At 39.4% G+C, this 16401-nt stretch overlaps 1 protein-coding gene across 2 annotated transcripts in view; it reads right to left on the minus strand.

Moving 5' to 3' along the window:
- Positions 1 to 910: 910 nt before the first annotated feature.
- clpxa (caseinolytic mitochondrial matrix peptidase chaperone subunit Xa) overlaps positions 911 to 16401 on the minus strand; it is a 51037-nt gene continuing 35546 nt past the window's right edge. For both annotated transcript variants that reach the window (XM_072278171.1, XM_072278170.1), the window contains 7 exons: positions 15942 to 16106; positions 13832 to 13920; positions 11401 to 11565; positions 9305 to 9604; positions 8424 to 8516; positions 3797 to 3903; positions 911 to 1831 (listed from right to left, as the gene is read on the minus strand). In XM_072278171.1, coding sequence (XP_072134272.1) covers positions 1741 to 1831; positions 3797 to 3903; positions 8424 to 8516; positions 9305 to 9604; positions 11401 to 11565; positions 13832 to 13920; positions 15942 to 16106 — 1010 coding nt within the window. In that variant the 3' untranslated portion in view covers positions 911 to 1740. The remainder of the gene's footprint in view (positions 1832 to 3796; positions 3904 to 8423; positions 8517 to 9304; positions 9605 to 11400; positions 11566 to 13831; positions 13921 to 15941; positions 16107 to 16401) is intronic.

Below are 16401 nucleotides of genomic sequence, written 5' to 3' on the forward strand. Positions count from 1 at the left end.
TATGTTTTGTTTTATTTATGGCTGCTCGAATTTCTGATTTTAGAATGCTAGGTCCTTCAAGATTCTTCTTTATGTTCAGTTTTTTTCCTCCTTGGTCTTCAAAAAGTTCTTTTATTTATTCTGTCCATCTGTTCAGGATTTCCTCTTTGTTCATAATTAAGCTGCCATCTTTTGCCTTGATGCATCCACTTGCTGAGCAAGATAATTTCCCCATGAGTTCTTTAATCTTATTGTGCATCAACTTTGTTCCAGGGTTATGGGTTTGCAGCATTTCTATCTGAGCATTTCTCATTTAGCCATCTGTCTTTAGCTTCTCTGCATTTTCTTTTTATTGTCGTATCAAGTTGTTTGTATTCTTCGCTGTCTCTTAGTTTGATGGTCTGTTTTTGTTGCATCAATTGTATTATATCTTCAGTTATTCCTACAGTCATGGAACTTAATTCTGTTGAATAATTTTCTCCTGTATTTATTGTCAGGCATCATTTAAGTACCTATTTTCAAAAAAATTCACATAAATAGGTGGATTTGCATTATACCACCCACCTCACTTAGGAATTGTTAACCAAACTCAAGGAATTATTTTTCAACTTATCAAGTAAAACCTGGCTACAAATAATACAAGAGAAGCAATTGGCTCAATTCTTATTATACAATGACAGTGGTTCACAAACTTCGCCAAAGAAATGCACAAATGTACAAAAATTCTTTTAATTTTTAAAAGATGAAAATGTCATCTAGGATTTTCTGTGATGCAAATGCAGTTATGTTTTGGATGACAAGCATCTGTGAAAATATATTTATCAATTTCCATGCTTCTTTTTGAAGTCTGCTTGTTTAAATAATTCTAAGCCTGTCTGTTCATTAATAGCTCTAAGTGCCAAGGCGACCAAAGTTGTAATCTGGTAAGTACTTAATTTGTACATTTTATTTATACAACCAAGGATTTACAGAAATTCATCTTCATATCCTTTAGTTTTACAAGAAAATGGATTTCTAAAGGACTAAAGTCAGTTCTGTTTCTGGTCACAATACCCCAGATGGTAATACAGAAAAAAATATAGTACATGTGTATTGTGCTTAATACTGAAGATAGCTAAAACAACATTATGCATAGGTTAGCACAAGAACAACTGAACCAAAATCATGTCCAAAACACTACAAATTAAGAATTGAAATTGAAATCCCCACAAAAACCACGAGTAAATCCTGTCTATTTTCCATTGCATCTCCCTTTGCTGCAGTCTCTTCTGCTTCATTCTGATTCCCATTCTGAAAGCAAGTATGAAATTCTCTTTTTTTCTAAATGACTATAGCACCTCTAGCACAAAGTAACAGTGAAATGCTCTGATGAATTAATGAAAAGTATAAGGATGTTCTTGCTCCCGTTATACAAAGGTTGCACAATTGTTCCTGAACATTTTTTCTGAACTGTAGGGAAGAGCTGCTTAAAAATTGTAACATGTGATAAACACACTGAGAAATGTGTTTATAGTAAAATTCAGAGATGGCATAATGACCACTGTACAAAGTTTTACTATTTTACAAATACATGATCATTTTCCAGGTCTGTTGCGATCATGCGAAGGGGATATAGACCATCAACCCCTACCAAAAATCTTTTCTCTTCAAACAGTAACTCCATAGTGAGAGTAACAGGTTAGTAATGCCTTAAAATTAATTAAAACTAGTTTCAATTTCATATGAAGCTCATCTTGCACATATTGCTCTGTATTATGATCTTTAGTTGTTGGCAGCATCTACTTGGCGATGCCATCGATCATCATCCACTCCAGAATCATAGTCCTCTTCAACAGCCTCCTTCGAGGGCGCTCTGAATAAAGATGACAGGCATTAGGTTGAAAGCAATATATTCAAGGGAATTATATTTAAAATTTTCAAACTGAGGGACAAGCTTTTCCACATAGATAATGGTGGGCATATGGAATAAACTGCAGAGTAAGCGGCAGAGGCAAGTAACAATTCTGACACCTAAAGCCATTTGGACGGGTAAATTGATAGGAAAAGTTCAGAGGAATATAGGCCAAAGTAGGCAAATAGGACTAGCTTAGGAGTTGGTCAACATGGATGTGTTGTGCCAAAGTATTTCTGTGGTGTATAATACTATGATTCAGCTGTTTCTCAAGATCAACAGTGCTGCTGAGCTGGAGCTACATTTACGATTCAAATTTTGGCACGTGACAGAAGTGCTATCCGTACCTACCTGTGGACAGCCTATTATCTGCTGGTGGAGGGCATTCTGACTGGTTGCGTCACAGCCTGGTTTTGAACCTAAAGTGCACAGGATCACAAGAGGCTGCAGGGGGTTGTAGACTCGGCTATTTCCATCAATCTGGAAATTCACTCTGTGTTACTATTATTGGGACTGACGCACAGGAGACCAAAAACCCACAATGTTTTAAGAACAGTTTCTTCAGATTTCACAACTGTCCCAAACTCATGAATACTAGTTTGTTATTCTTCTCTTGCACTATTAACGGTATTTTTAAAAAGTTATGTTTGTCTTGCACCGTATTACTGCCACAAAATTACAAATATCCTGAAGCGTCAGTAATAATAAACATAATTCCGATTCGGTTAGACCAACAGCCCAAAATGAGTCTAGATTTAATAGCATGGTGCAGTGAAAGAGTGACCTCTTCTGGTATGCTTTTTTTTAAATGTTTACATACAGTGGAATACAAAGGAGGGAGACAAGACAGTAAGTGCTGCTGTGTGGTTTCAGAGAAAATATTTTTCATGTGTTGTTAGAGGACTAATAAGAAAATACAGCATTACATAACAGCTTCTTACTAAGAGCATTTGTAGGTGGAATTTTATCACTACAACAATACATCTGTGATAAGATGAAATTTTTAAGAACTGTTATGGTGATAACCGAGCAGCAAGGGATATGAAAGATAACTTTGCCTTGCCCTTGACTGCTATGTTGTAACCAGAGTTGTTTTCCCCCAATTTACTCTTCTGAAAATCAAAATTAACATTCCAATCCAACTTCTATAAATAAAAAAAACAGGTTTAAATTGGACATATTTTCCAGCTTTGTTCTAGAATTTATTTTAGAATTAATTGCGATATTTGCTTGACATGAATTCCCCACGGAGTTGATGAAAAAAAATTGTACTGCCATATTTCCTCAGAAATGGCATATTATCTACTTAACACATGGAAAATCACTTTGGCAGAGTTGAGGCTTCAAGAACAGAATTAGGGAGTGTAGCATTTATGCTTGGAGTAAAGAGAAAGAAATGAAATACATTTTCACATTATGAAGATTTGAGTTAATTTGAAGATTTTTTTTTTGACCAGAAATGGAAAAGGCCACTCGAAGAAAATATGAAGATAAACAAACAGTCCCAAGTCTCTAAAATAGGATTTGACCATATGGAAATAATACCCAGTGAACTCTAAACTTCTGAAAGAATATAAATATAAATAGATCATTCTAAGTTTTTTTTTCCCCCAGAGCTATTGGGCAGGTCACACAGTAATGACAACCTAATGATTTTTGATGAGTTCACTGGAAAATGTAATTCTGAGAATCTTGTGTTTTCATCAACAATCATTAAATAACTTCCACATGATCAATCTTTTGCTATGAATGACTTATAAAAGGCAGAAATGGAAGCAGAAACACCTGCCTATATCACAATTAATACACCACTACTTTCAGATACAAATATGCAGAACAAAGCATGATCTTGGTTGTCCATGTTGGAGATTTAATTTTTTTGTCACCGTCACCTTTCCCAGACATAAATGACCATTGGAAATTTACCGTATGTATCCCGGTGGTTTTTTTCCATCGACGACGTCTTTGTTCAATTCTACAGCGACAATGTCTGAATTTGGCACTTCAAACATCGGCTCCAACAGCAGCTTTTCCTGAAAACACATCTTACTTTTAGAAGTTGCAGTTATACCTCACAACACCCACAAATCAGATTTTCCCCAAGTAGGAATAACTGGTATTTAGGTATAGAAGTGGATCTCAGGGCGGTCATCTGTTGCTGTAGGTTCTAGGTTCAAGGTTCAACATGTTGTGCTTTCTGAAATGCTCTTCCGCACACCATTGTTGTAATGTGAGGTTATTTGAGTTACTGTCATATTCCTGTCAGCTTGAACCAACGTGGCCATTCTCCTCTGACCTCTCTTATTAACAAGACATTTTCACCCACAGAACTGTGACCCACTGGATGTTTTATGTTTTCATTTTTCACATCATCCTCTGTACACTCTGGAGACTGTTGTGTGTGAAAATCCCGGGAGATCAGCAGTTTCTGATAAACTCAAACCATCTAGTCTGGCACCAGCTATCGTTCCAGTCAGTCACTTAGATCACATTTCTTCCCCCACTCTGACTAGTCTGAAAATCATGACCTTGTTGGCATGCTTTTATGCAGTGAATTGCTGCCACTTGATTGGCTGTTTAGATATTTGCATTTACAAGATATATAGGTGTACCTAATAAAGTTGCCATTGAGTGTACAAGCTATGCAAATAACTGAAATACCACAATCTGTCTTATTGGGCTGGATTGTGCTCATCTCTGACTTTGTAGGGAACATACAGTTGCCACACCCTTGAGGACCATTTCATTGTTTCTACGCCTGGGCACTGAAATGCTGAACACAGATGTGCTGGTAGTCAGACAGCAGTGCCTTTGGCCTCCTGATTGTCATTCAATGCCATCTAATATAGTGACAACAATGCAGGACAATGAAAAACATTTAAATCGTGTTCAGAAGGCTGCAAGAAATTACATTCTGTTAAAAGGAAATAACAAACCAAACCCTCAGAGTTCCATGGATGAATACAACATTAAGAGAAAAGGGAGGCAAAAGAAATTCAGAAAAAGAGAAACAATAAAATCAAATGATCAAACAGGTTGTGATGGGAATAGAACCATTAAAGGAGAAACCAAAGGACGATGGAGGAAACAGTAAATCGATATTCTGCTTTGATATTTAACTGGGAGAAGTGAAGGCAAATTAAAAAATGAAAATGAAGATATATAAACTTAATGATCATGATAACCCTCAGCCCAAACTGTCTGCAGGCACACAATCAAAGAACCTAGGGAAAAGAAAGTAGAGGTATTACTACTGCTCCATTTTGATAATTCATTAGGAAAGGCTGTAGTGCTAGAAGACTAATGGATAGCTTAAAAATGATTGTATTTAACAACTGAGATAAAACTTGTTGAGGGAATTATAAATTGACACAAATCATTCCTACCACCAATGAGTGATACAGCACAGATACAGCCATTTGGCCCAACCAGTTCATGCCGGGAGTTCCCTGGCTTGTCCTTGCTACCTTTCTTACCAACAATAGAAAACATTATACACTTTCCAGTGCTCAGCAACTTCACCATTGGCTAATGAAGTCAATATTTCCATAAAGGCCTCTGCAACAACTTCTCCAGCCTCTTGCGCTTTGTCAGGTCCTGGATATTTAACCACCTTAATGCACCGTAAAGCTGCAAATATTCTCTCTCTGACAATATGAATTTTCTCCAAAACATCTCCATTTGTTTACCTTATCTCGAGCTACTGTACTCTGATTTGCTCTTCGATAAACACAGAGGAGAAATATTTGTTACAAATCCCACCTGACATAAGTGGCCCTGCTAATCTCTCAGGGGACCTACTCTCTCTATTTCTCTTGGGACTTTCCTTAACCTTACCTTCTAGATCCATCTCATATCTCCTTTGCCCACTTGATTTCCCAGTTGAGTATTTTTAATTTTATTATAGTCATCAAGGAACTTATTCATCCTCAACCTCCTAAGCTAAATGTATGCGCCCTACATTTTCTTGATCAAAACTTGGATCTCTCCTCTCCTCAGCCTAGGTTCCCTAAACTTTACCCTTCATCCTAACAGAAACCTGCTGTCTTAAGCATTTGCTGTCACATTATTAAAAGCCTTCCATTTGCCATTGTTGCTTTCCTTTCAAACAGGCTCACCCAAATGACCTATGCCAGACCTTGTCTAATTGCCCCAAAATTAGCCCTGTTCCATCTTAGGACCCTAACCTATGGCCAGGTCCAATCGTTTTCCATCACTATTTAATACTAAGAAGAATTATTGTCACTTATCCTATTAAGAGCCTGTTTCTATGCTGTACGACTATTTTCAAAATGGTTTTAATGAAATATCTGTAGGAGGTTGTGTTCCCTGACCTCATTCATCAAAGTCAGGGACTAAGTAGCAGAATGGATTTCCATATGACTTTAAGTCAAAATGGTGATCCAAGAGATTTGGACAGAGCAAATCTAGAAAGCATTTTTGGCAAAGCTGCATAAATAAAGACCATTATGATAATCAACTCCAATAGAAGTTTCTTTATCTTAAGGGTGATGAGAACATAGAACTAATTAACCAGAATGGTTGAAGTGGAGAATATATACATCAGAAAGGAACCAGACAAGCATGTAGGCAAGGAGATAGAGAGTTACAAATTTAGATGAAGGAAAATGGGAGTGTTTGAGTAGAGTATAAATGTTGTCATACACTGGTTGGTTTAAGAGCTGGTTTCTGTGACATGTGTAATATTACACAGCAGAGAGTTCTCAAAAGGCCATCGTGGTGCATCCAGTGACCCTGACCTCACACATCATGAATACCCTAGAGAGGATGATCCTGGCTCACCTCATCCCCTGGTCAGATTAGCCCTCAATACCCTGCAGTTTGTCTACCAGGAGCACATTGGAGTTGATGATGCTGTAATCTATCTGCTGAACATAGCCTACTCCTATTTGGATAAGCAGGGCAGCACTCTGAGGATCATGTTTTTGATTTCTCAAGTGCCTTCAATACTATACAGTCCTCATTGCTGGGGGAGAAGCTCCATTCAGTGCAGGTTGGCACTTAAAATTGTATCCTAGATAATGGACTACCTGGCTGGTGGACCACAGTTCATGTGGCTTCAGAGCTGTGTGTCAGACATGGCTATAAGCAGCACTGGGGCTCCACAGGGGACTATATTGGCTCCCTTCCTGTTTATCCTGTAGACCTTGGACTTTAGGTACAACACTGAGCCATGTCATCTGCAAAAATTCTCAGATGACTCAGCAATAGATAGGTATATAATGGGAGCATGGGAGGATGAACACAGGGCCCTGGTGGAGGATGGTGCAAGCTGAATCGTATGTACCTCAACTTCAGTAAGACAAAGGAGAGGGTGATGGACTTTAGGAAGATTAAGCCTGCATTGCTCCCTAAACAGACTCGAGTGGAGCACCAACACAAGGATGTATACAAGGGATAGAGTCACCTCTACTTCCTGAGAAGACTGAGGTTCTTTCGAGTATGCAGGCCTCTCCTTCACATGTTCTACCAGTCTGTTGTCGACAGTACAATCTTTTATGTGGTGGTGTGCTGGGGCAATGGCATCAACACAGTTCATGTCAACAGGCTCAATAAACTGATTAGAAATGTTGGCTCTGTTATAGGAGTCAAACTGGACACACTGAAGGCTGTGGTAAAACAAAGGACCTGATGGAAAATCTTGGAAATTTTGGACAATGTTTCTCACCCTCAGCATGCCACATTGGCTGAACAGAGGAGCACTTTTAGTAACAGACTAAGACAACTGTGCTGCTCCAAAGAGCGCTGTATGAGCTCATTTTTACCCTTGGCCATTAGGCTCTACAGTGAGTCAACCTATAGCCGGGGAAGTGATGGCCCCCTCTGAGGTAACTTTTTTAAAATTCCTTCTTACTTCTCTTCTAATGGTTCTTTATTTGCATATCTGTGAACTTATAATGCTACAGTGACACTGTAATTTCCCTTGGGATCAATAAAGTATCTATCTGGGGTCTTAGTCATCATTTGCAACTTGATGTTTTGCAGTTCTCTCAGACGTGGAGAATCAACTTAGTCAGCCATTTTAACTGGATGAAGTTACTGCAGAATGATGCATGCTTAGATTCCATACGATCCAACCCAATAAGATTTCATAAAATTGACAATAATACAAAGAATTTGCAATATTTGCCACACACTGGGAACCCAACACTAAAGAATTAGAAAGTTATCCTTGGAGTATATATTGAATATGACAAAAAAATTATTTACACTTGAGTAGATCTTAATATGTGGTTTAATTCCCCCCCGCCCCCAAGGTGCCTAACTTTAATCAATAGTTCACCGATGGGACCCAAGGAGAAATAACTCTCCAGAGTGGTAATAACAGCCCACTTAAAAAAAATAGCATGACCCACCAGAGATTTTGACCTCCTTTGAGCACCAATCCTCTAATCTCAGTGACCCATTTAGAAGCTTACATTGCCTTAACCCCATCCCTTGACTTGTCAGAAATGAAGCTCTTCATCACATTAGTAAACAAGCACAAACAACTGTAAACCAACCCTTTTAGGTAATATTTTCAGAAACTTACCATGATTGATCTAAGACCTCGCGCACCAGTCTTCCTTTCCAGAGCGAGGCGGGCTATAGCTCTCAAGGCATCCTCAGATACATTAAGATCACACTAAACAGATTGTTAGAAGTTCAAAGATCAGTAATGATTACAAAGACAGATTTTCACATTACAAATTACTGCCTCTAGATATAATTTCTCTGAAAAATGGTTAGATCCAAATTGTACATGCAGGACTTTAAAGGAAAGCCTCAAGGAAACTAAGATTTTGAAAATATATGTTTATTTCAAGTCTTTCAATTACTTCACAGTACCATCAGTCTATCTCTATCCGGTAGCCTTTTGGGTATCCACTCTATGGTAATAAATTTTCTAGTGATTGAGAAATTACATTTTTCCATTTAAATCATGGCTTATAACACATGGCAATTGGGTTAACTAGTAAGATGGATTGCACTTCACACAGCAAAGCACCATTTTCACCAAAGGCCTGAAGCTTTAACAAAATGGATCAGCAGTAGCTAAAATTGAAATGTCATTTCTGTGCAATTTTATTTGCTGGTTCCCGAAGGAAGCTTGTGTTTGGCTTTCCCAGCAAAAAGAACTTTAATGGAAATATTTTATCTTTTAAAAAAAGGACAAACATTTAGCCTTCTTAATCATCAGATTGTATGCTTGCATCCTTTATGAGATATATAAGGAGAAATGATTGGTTAGTTTTATAAATGGAACATGGGACAAGATGCTTTATGATATTCCCCTCTCATATTTTATATCCTATGCAAATATCTACATACATACAAAATTACCAATATTTAGTAAAAGACCTCTCAAAATACATCTCGTCCTTCCTTGTATTTTAAAAAAAGAACAGCTGAGAATAAGAGTTTAATTCACACCTTATCCATACTAAACAACGCCTGGTATTGTGGGATGACAGCGTTTCGAGGTTCTGTTAAAATCCGCACCAATGTGTCTTCATTTAGACTATGCAGTGGAACTATCACAGGCAATCGCCCTACAAATTCAGGTATCATTCCAAATTCTATCAGGTCCCGGGCCTCGACGTGGCGAAGTAATCTATCTTTCTCTTCCAATTCTTGTACTGTATTGTTGTCACCGCTCATGTTTGCTAAATCTGCTGCTGCTGCAGCCCTTCTCCCTTTGCCAAGGTTTGAGGGTGTGCCAAATCCAAGGTACTGTTCAGACAGGGGAGAGAAGGAAAGATTACAGTCTCATAAATCACAACAGTTCTTCACACAAATATGCCTACAGTAGTGAATACTTTAAACCAGCGGTCCCCAACCACCGGGCCGCATATCATGCGCTACTGGGCCACGAGGAAATGAAATGATTTGGCGATATGAGTCTGCTGCATCTTTCCTCATTCCCTGCCACGCACTGTTGAGCTTGAACGCATGCGAGGTCATTACCCGCACATCATCCATGTCAGCGCAGGAAGGAGATCAACTCCTCGAGCTCGCAAGTGACAGCAGGCTGAAAAGTATGTTTGACATAACATCTCTGCCGGCATTCTGGATCAACATGAAGGCTAAATATCCTGAGATAGCCATGAAAGCACTGAAAACGTTGCTTCCATTTCCAACATATCTCTGCAATGAATGCAACGAAAACTAAATTGCGGAATACACCGGACATAAGGAACCCTGTTCGAGTATTGTTGTCTCCCACCACCCCTCGATGGGACCATCTTGTTGCAAGGAGACAAGCCCAGCACTCCCACTGATTCAGCGATATTGGTTAATGATTTTATATGTTCATACGGGGAAAATATGCTGTGTGTTTAATATCCAAACATTACTTAAAATGTTATGATGCTATTGACGTATAAGTCACTTATATAACCATATAACAATTACAGCACGGAAACAGGCCATCTCGGCCCTTCTGGTCCATGCTGAACTCTTACTCTCACCTAGTTCCATTGACCTGCACTCAGCCCATAAAGCTCCATTCCTTTCCTGTCCATACAGCTATCCAATTTTTCTTTAAATGATAATATCGAACCTGCCTCTACCACTTCTGCTGGAAGTCCATTCAACACTTACTTCAAGTTCCCCTGTCCTCACCTGATAATTGACTTATCACTATATTCATGTGAGGAAAATATGCACTGTGTGTTTAATATTAAATTCGTTAGATAAACCCTTTTAGAAACAAAATTGTATGTATTAGCCACTTATCACCTATATTCCGGTCGTGATTAACACCCACCCCCCCCAGAACAGAATTGCCAAAAACGATTTGTAGAGAAAAAAAAATTAGCGTGTACACGCATACACAAGTCACACATGCACACTGGTGCCCGCACAAGGCTCCATGGTCATTGTAGTCTTTCTCGGGGTAAACACAACATATTTGACTGCTACTCTTGTCCGTTGGCAACCCTACCACCCCCCACCCCACCTCCCGGCCGGTCCGCAAGAATATTGTCAATAATAAACCGCTCCTCTAGTGCAAAAAAGGTTGGGGACCCCTGCTTTAAACTATGATACAGCTTTTCCATTAGCTCCAAAAAAAGTATTGATTTTTACAAAAATAACTGTTAAAGTGCTTTGTAATCTTGCCAGTGAGGAGTTGTCTTCAATTAAGGTTTCTAATCATTTTTCATAATGTCATCATCCAATATTAGCGATTTACAAATGCACAGTGAGGTTTCAATGTAAGGTCAAGATTAAGTTTGGCTGTGACAGATTGAGTTTGGTTATGAGTGTGACAAAGTTATGAGTGTGACAAAGTTATGAGTGTGACAAAGTTATGAGTAAGTTAGCCCCTGATGTCAGTTGTCCATAGTTGTAGAGAGATTGTCACTTGAAACTAAACTCCAGCCTGAATTTGTACAGAAAAGTAATTAAGGGGTGAAACACAGTAACAATTCTTGGTGACTTCCATCAAAAGAACTAATTAATTCAATATTAACTACTTTTCAAAGCCAATACACATGAAGAACAACCCAGAAACCCAGGACCCTTACCTTTTCGTTCTTCCTCCTGCTGATAATCCTATCCAGACCATTAAAAGCACCAGATGCCACAAATAAAATATTAGTTGTATCCACCTGAACTGTTTCTCCACGTAGCTTTCTGGAATTTTTTTCTGGAACATTTACAATTGTCCCCTCAAGTAACTTCAGCAGCCCCTAAGTCAGAGAAGAGAAGGAAATTATTCTTTAAATTAAAATATACATCACTATTCAAAACATTCAAATTGGAAATATCAGGAATGCTTCCACAATTGCTGTGCCGTTAATTTAAAGAAATGGGACACTAACATAGTCGAAAAGCCTCCAGTCTGAATTTTGGCCCTAAAGCACTCACTGCTCTTTGAAAGAGCAAGCTACCACCAACCTCTGCCCACAATCCAGAAATTTATCTTTCTTTCAATGTTTTTTTCATTCATTCCTTTAAGGTTACTAATGAATCTGCACCAGATTCTTTTCAGAAACTACATGCAAAGCATTAAAACATCTGCAGAACACTACCGCACAGGAACAGGCCTTTACAGTGCCGTGTAACCACAACTATGATGTTAGTCACGCATGCAACCTTTCAGGTAGCTCTAAAGTGTGCAGCCATTGTTTATTTCACGTGCGGAGTGTCATGTGTGATGCCCAGCAGAGCTACCGGACGGATGATGCTAATGAGAGAGGTAAGAAAGACAATGGAGAAACATTCAAAATGCTAATAAGAGAGAAGAGAGGGATTAACAAGAAAGAAACACAATTCAGATATTGACAGACCGGTTGCTTTGAACCTAAACTGTTTGAAGTTTGATGGACAGGTGATACCCCAGCGGGGGGATAAAAAGAGCAGGTTTGCTAAGGCACGAGACACCACGAGACCCTGGAAAGAGCAGCGTGCCCCCACAAGTTGGTAGGAGCTTGGAGGGCCGGTTCACGGGAACCGACCAGAGGCTCACAGGGTGTAAAGGTACAATCGGTGGGAACCTGGAGTGCGTGTCCGCACTTGCCTGGGTGCCGGGTTCACCGCGGAAGAACGATCGTATCCGGAACGAAGGGGTCACAGTTGGTGACCACAGCGGGGTTAGAAGACATCAAAAGGTCTGCCTGAAACCAAATTGCATCTCTCTCTCCCCCCCCCGCAAAGATACGACAACAGCGATTACTGTGAACTGCACTAAACTGAACTCTGCTTCACTTAAGACTGATCATTTTACCCCTAGACTGTGATAGAGCTTGGTTGATTCCTATTACCCTAGTTCTGTGTATATGTGTGTATTATCATTGCTAACCTGTTACATTTATATCCTTATGATTAGTGTACTGTATTACTTATTTCTTTAATAAAACTTCATTAGTTCCTAGTAATCCAGACTCCAACGAGCGTTCCATTTCTGCTGGTTTGGCAACCCAGTTACGGGGTACGTAACAGGAGTTAGCAGCTTATTTCTTTTGTTTTCTAAAAGTGTCCCAGAAGTCTTGCGTCACCCTCTTTGAACATCAGTCTTTCAATCCAAGCTACCCAAGAATTTTATGGCCACTCCAGTTCTTTTGTTCAGTCTTAAAACAATATCCTCTGGTTATTAATTTAAGTTCATCTACTATCATTCAACCATACACACTTACAAAGGTTAACGAAACATCGTTCCTCTGGGGCCACGGTGTATAACACAGCATATAGTTACAATCCACCACATACAGTCAGAAAATAATATTAGCATAAATCCCTGAAGTGCCATGCCCGAAAATTCACAGGTTGGTATGATACGCAAGGTGTATGCTTATTTAAAACTGTGTAATGTTACTGGCACTACTGTAACAAAACACAAAGTAGTACGAATATGTGAAACAGCAGCAATAAAAGATGAAAAGTGACCAGTGCGGGATGAGAGTGAGTCTGAGTTTTTGGGGGGGGGGGGTAGGGTGGGGAATGGCACTGAGCATTCAGTAAATTATTTTTATCATGAGCATACTGAACAATTGGGTGGTGAGGTGGAATATGTCTCTACCAAAGGAGGTGTAAGACGCTCCTTCCCCCTGCTAGCCTGCAGGTCACCCTTAGGCAAGGTGTAGCAACTGTTTACTCCTCAATCAGGATCCCATGAAACCAAGGGAGCAGGTGGTGGATGGTCGTATGTGCAGCTGGTGCACATCACAAGTCCTAGTTATGCAACCACTGATGCCAGGCAGACAATCTCTGAAGAGTATTGATAATGATTGGGGTCATCTGTCTTGTAAAGACACTGCCCAGTAAAGTCAACAGTCATGAGGCCATGATCGTCCTTGGCGAATTGTTCCACAGAAGTGTTTTGCCATTGCCTTCTCTGCGACCATGATCATCTACTTCATATGACACAGAACACATGATAATGATGACTGAGCAGTGTTCATCTAAGAACATCTTTCCATTAATTTATTTATTTAATTGAAATTCCTTAGAACAGACCTGTTGAACGCCTTCACCGCCCACATCACGCAACTGATGGATCCCTGGAACACTGCCAATCTTATCGACTTCGTCCAAGAATACAATTCCTGCAAATAAATACATTTTATTCAGACAACCAAATTGCATACAATTGAATAAGCAGCACACAATTTGTGATAGTTGTGGAATAAACTGAGATACCAAATAGTGAACTTGACTATTTCACCTTCTCCTGAACAAGTGCAACTTAACTTTTTCTCTTTCCATAGGTGCTGCCTGACTTGCCCATTTTCTAGGTTTATTTTGTATTTCAAACATCTGTTGTTCTTTTGATTTTCATTAATAAAAAGTGAATAACTTTATTGTCATGATTGATGAACAATTAGTGTAGGCTCCCAGCTCAAACATCTGCTCAGATAAAAAGAATAGAGGGTGAGGGTGGTGGTTAAAGACTCTAAGCATTGCCTTTGACTTTGCTTTACAAGTAGTTTTTTTTTTTGGTGTGTGCCTTGCGTGCATGTGAGTCTGTGTGTCTGCGTGTGTGATGATGTCTTTTTCGTGGCTTTTTACAAGGTGCGGAGTGAGGGAGAGAGACTGTGTGGTGCGCCACTCCTCACACAGACATTTTCGCAGTATTTTTCCCTTTATTTTATGAGGTCGAATTGTGATCTCGACACTCAACCTGCCACAGGATGGAAAGCGTACTTGGGAGCGGACTCAACTGGTTTCGAACCCAGGAACCTCCACTCCCGGGTCCGGCGCCGATGTCGTTGCGCCACCAGCTGGCCCGCAAGTAGTTTTTTTTTGAAAGTACAATGTATTTCTAGACATGATCATCTTAATAGAAAAGTTATCAACATGAAAGACAGAAGCTTCAACAATGCCAATAACAAAATACTGGTGGCCTACTGATGATGTCGAAACTATTAGTGTTTGCAGTCATTGCATCATAAAGCGACAGCCGCTTGTGGAATTTGCACAGCTGAATAAAATGCAGAGTTCTTTATGACTCAAGGTACTTGTTTTACAAAATCCAAGCGTAATCTCCAGAAATCTTTGAACTGAATGTCAAAGTTACGAAATACACTCACCAGAAAATATCTTGAAGATATGAATATCTATGAGCAAGTTTGTAAGCATGTAGTAGTACACAATTATTGTTTAACATATTAAAGCAACTTCTTCCTCCAAGATTAATTTTTAAAGTGGAAGATTAAAGAGTAACTTTATCTGTCATATGTACATCAAAACAGTGAAATACACAGTTTGCATCAAATTAGTGGGGATTGCGCCAGGCAGTCTGCAAATGTTGCCATGCTTCCACCGCCAACGGAGCATGCCCCAAGTCACTAACCATCCGGGAATCTTGCTCTCACCCACAGAACGTCCTGTCCATTCCCCTAACTAATGAATTCCCTGTCACTACAGTGTGCCCTTTCTGTCTGAGTCAGAGGCAGACTCAGTGCCAGAGAGCCAACCATTGTGACTTTCCTCTGTTAAGTCATCTCCGGCAGTATCCTAAGTGATACAGCTGTTGTTGGGGGGGATGGCCACAGGGGCTCTCTGCCATGGCTCCTTAGCTCAATTCCCCTTCCTGATTGTCACCCAGTTTCCTGTGTCCTGCACCTTGGGTGTAACTACCTCTCTATATGTTATGCCACCTTCAACCTCTTTATGTCACTGAATCCTGAAAACTCTTCTATACAAGCTGGCATCCAATCCAATGGAGTTATCATTACTAGCTGCTTGGGACTTCCTAGCAACATGGAGCAGCAACGTACGTCAAAAGGGGGCAAATCCACACCGCACTGACCCAAAAGTTTGCACAGCATGCTCTGTAATTTATGCAGAATGCCAAATATAGGCCACTGATTTTATTGTCTATTAAGAAATGAAACGCCCCTATATAACCTGTGAAAAGCATGATGGTAATAAAGAATAATCATTACTAAATTAACAAATTAAATATCTGGCAACAGTTGCAACACATACTGCGAAAACATAATTATGGCCATATAATTTGATATCCGAATACATAATTAAAAGTAGCCAAGACAGCATTGCAAGACCCATAAATTCAATAATTGGGACAATGTTTATGGTTACAGTTAATACCCATAAATCTTACCTTGCTGTGCTTTGTCCACATTATAATTGGCATCCTGCAAGAGCTTAGCAACAACTGATTCAATATCTTCACCCACATATCCAGCTTGCGTCAGGGTAGTACAGTCACAAATGGCAAATGGAACCTCTAAGCATCGGGCAAGAGTCTGGGCTAACAAGGTCTTGCCTAAAAAGTAAGAGAAGTGTTTGGTACCTTGCATATCTCCCATCTTCACAGCAACATTTTAATTCTAAATATTAAAGTAAATATAATGCTCAGCATTGCAATTCTAACAAGTTTACAGCTTTTCAAAAACACATAATTTGTGTACACAGAAAAAGCACAATAAATCACCTTTGCATGAAAAAATTTATACCTAAAGCACAATAATAATTTTCAACAATAAAAATCACTCTTATCGCTGTTCTTTAATCTGAATTTTGACTGTTTCACATTCCAAAGCCGCTACCTGACTCACTGT

Source organism: Mobula birostris, chromosome 14 (genome assembly GCF_030028105.1).
Source record: "Mobula birostris isolate sMobBir1 chromosome 14, sMobBir1.hap1, whole genome shotgun sequence".
Taxonomy (NCBI): domain Eukaryota; kingdom Metazoa; phylum Chordata; class Chondrichthyes; order Myliobatiformes; family Myliobatidae; genus Mobula; species Mobula birostris.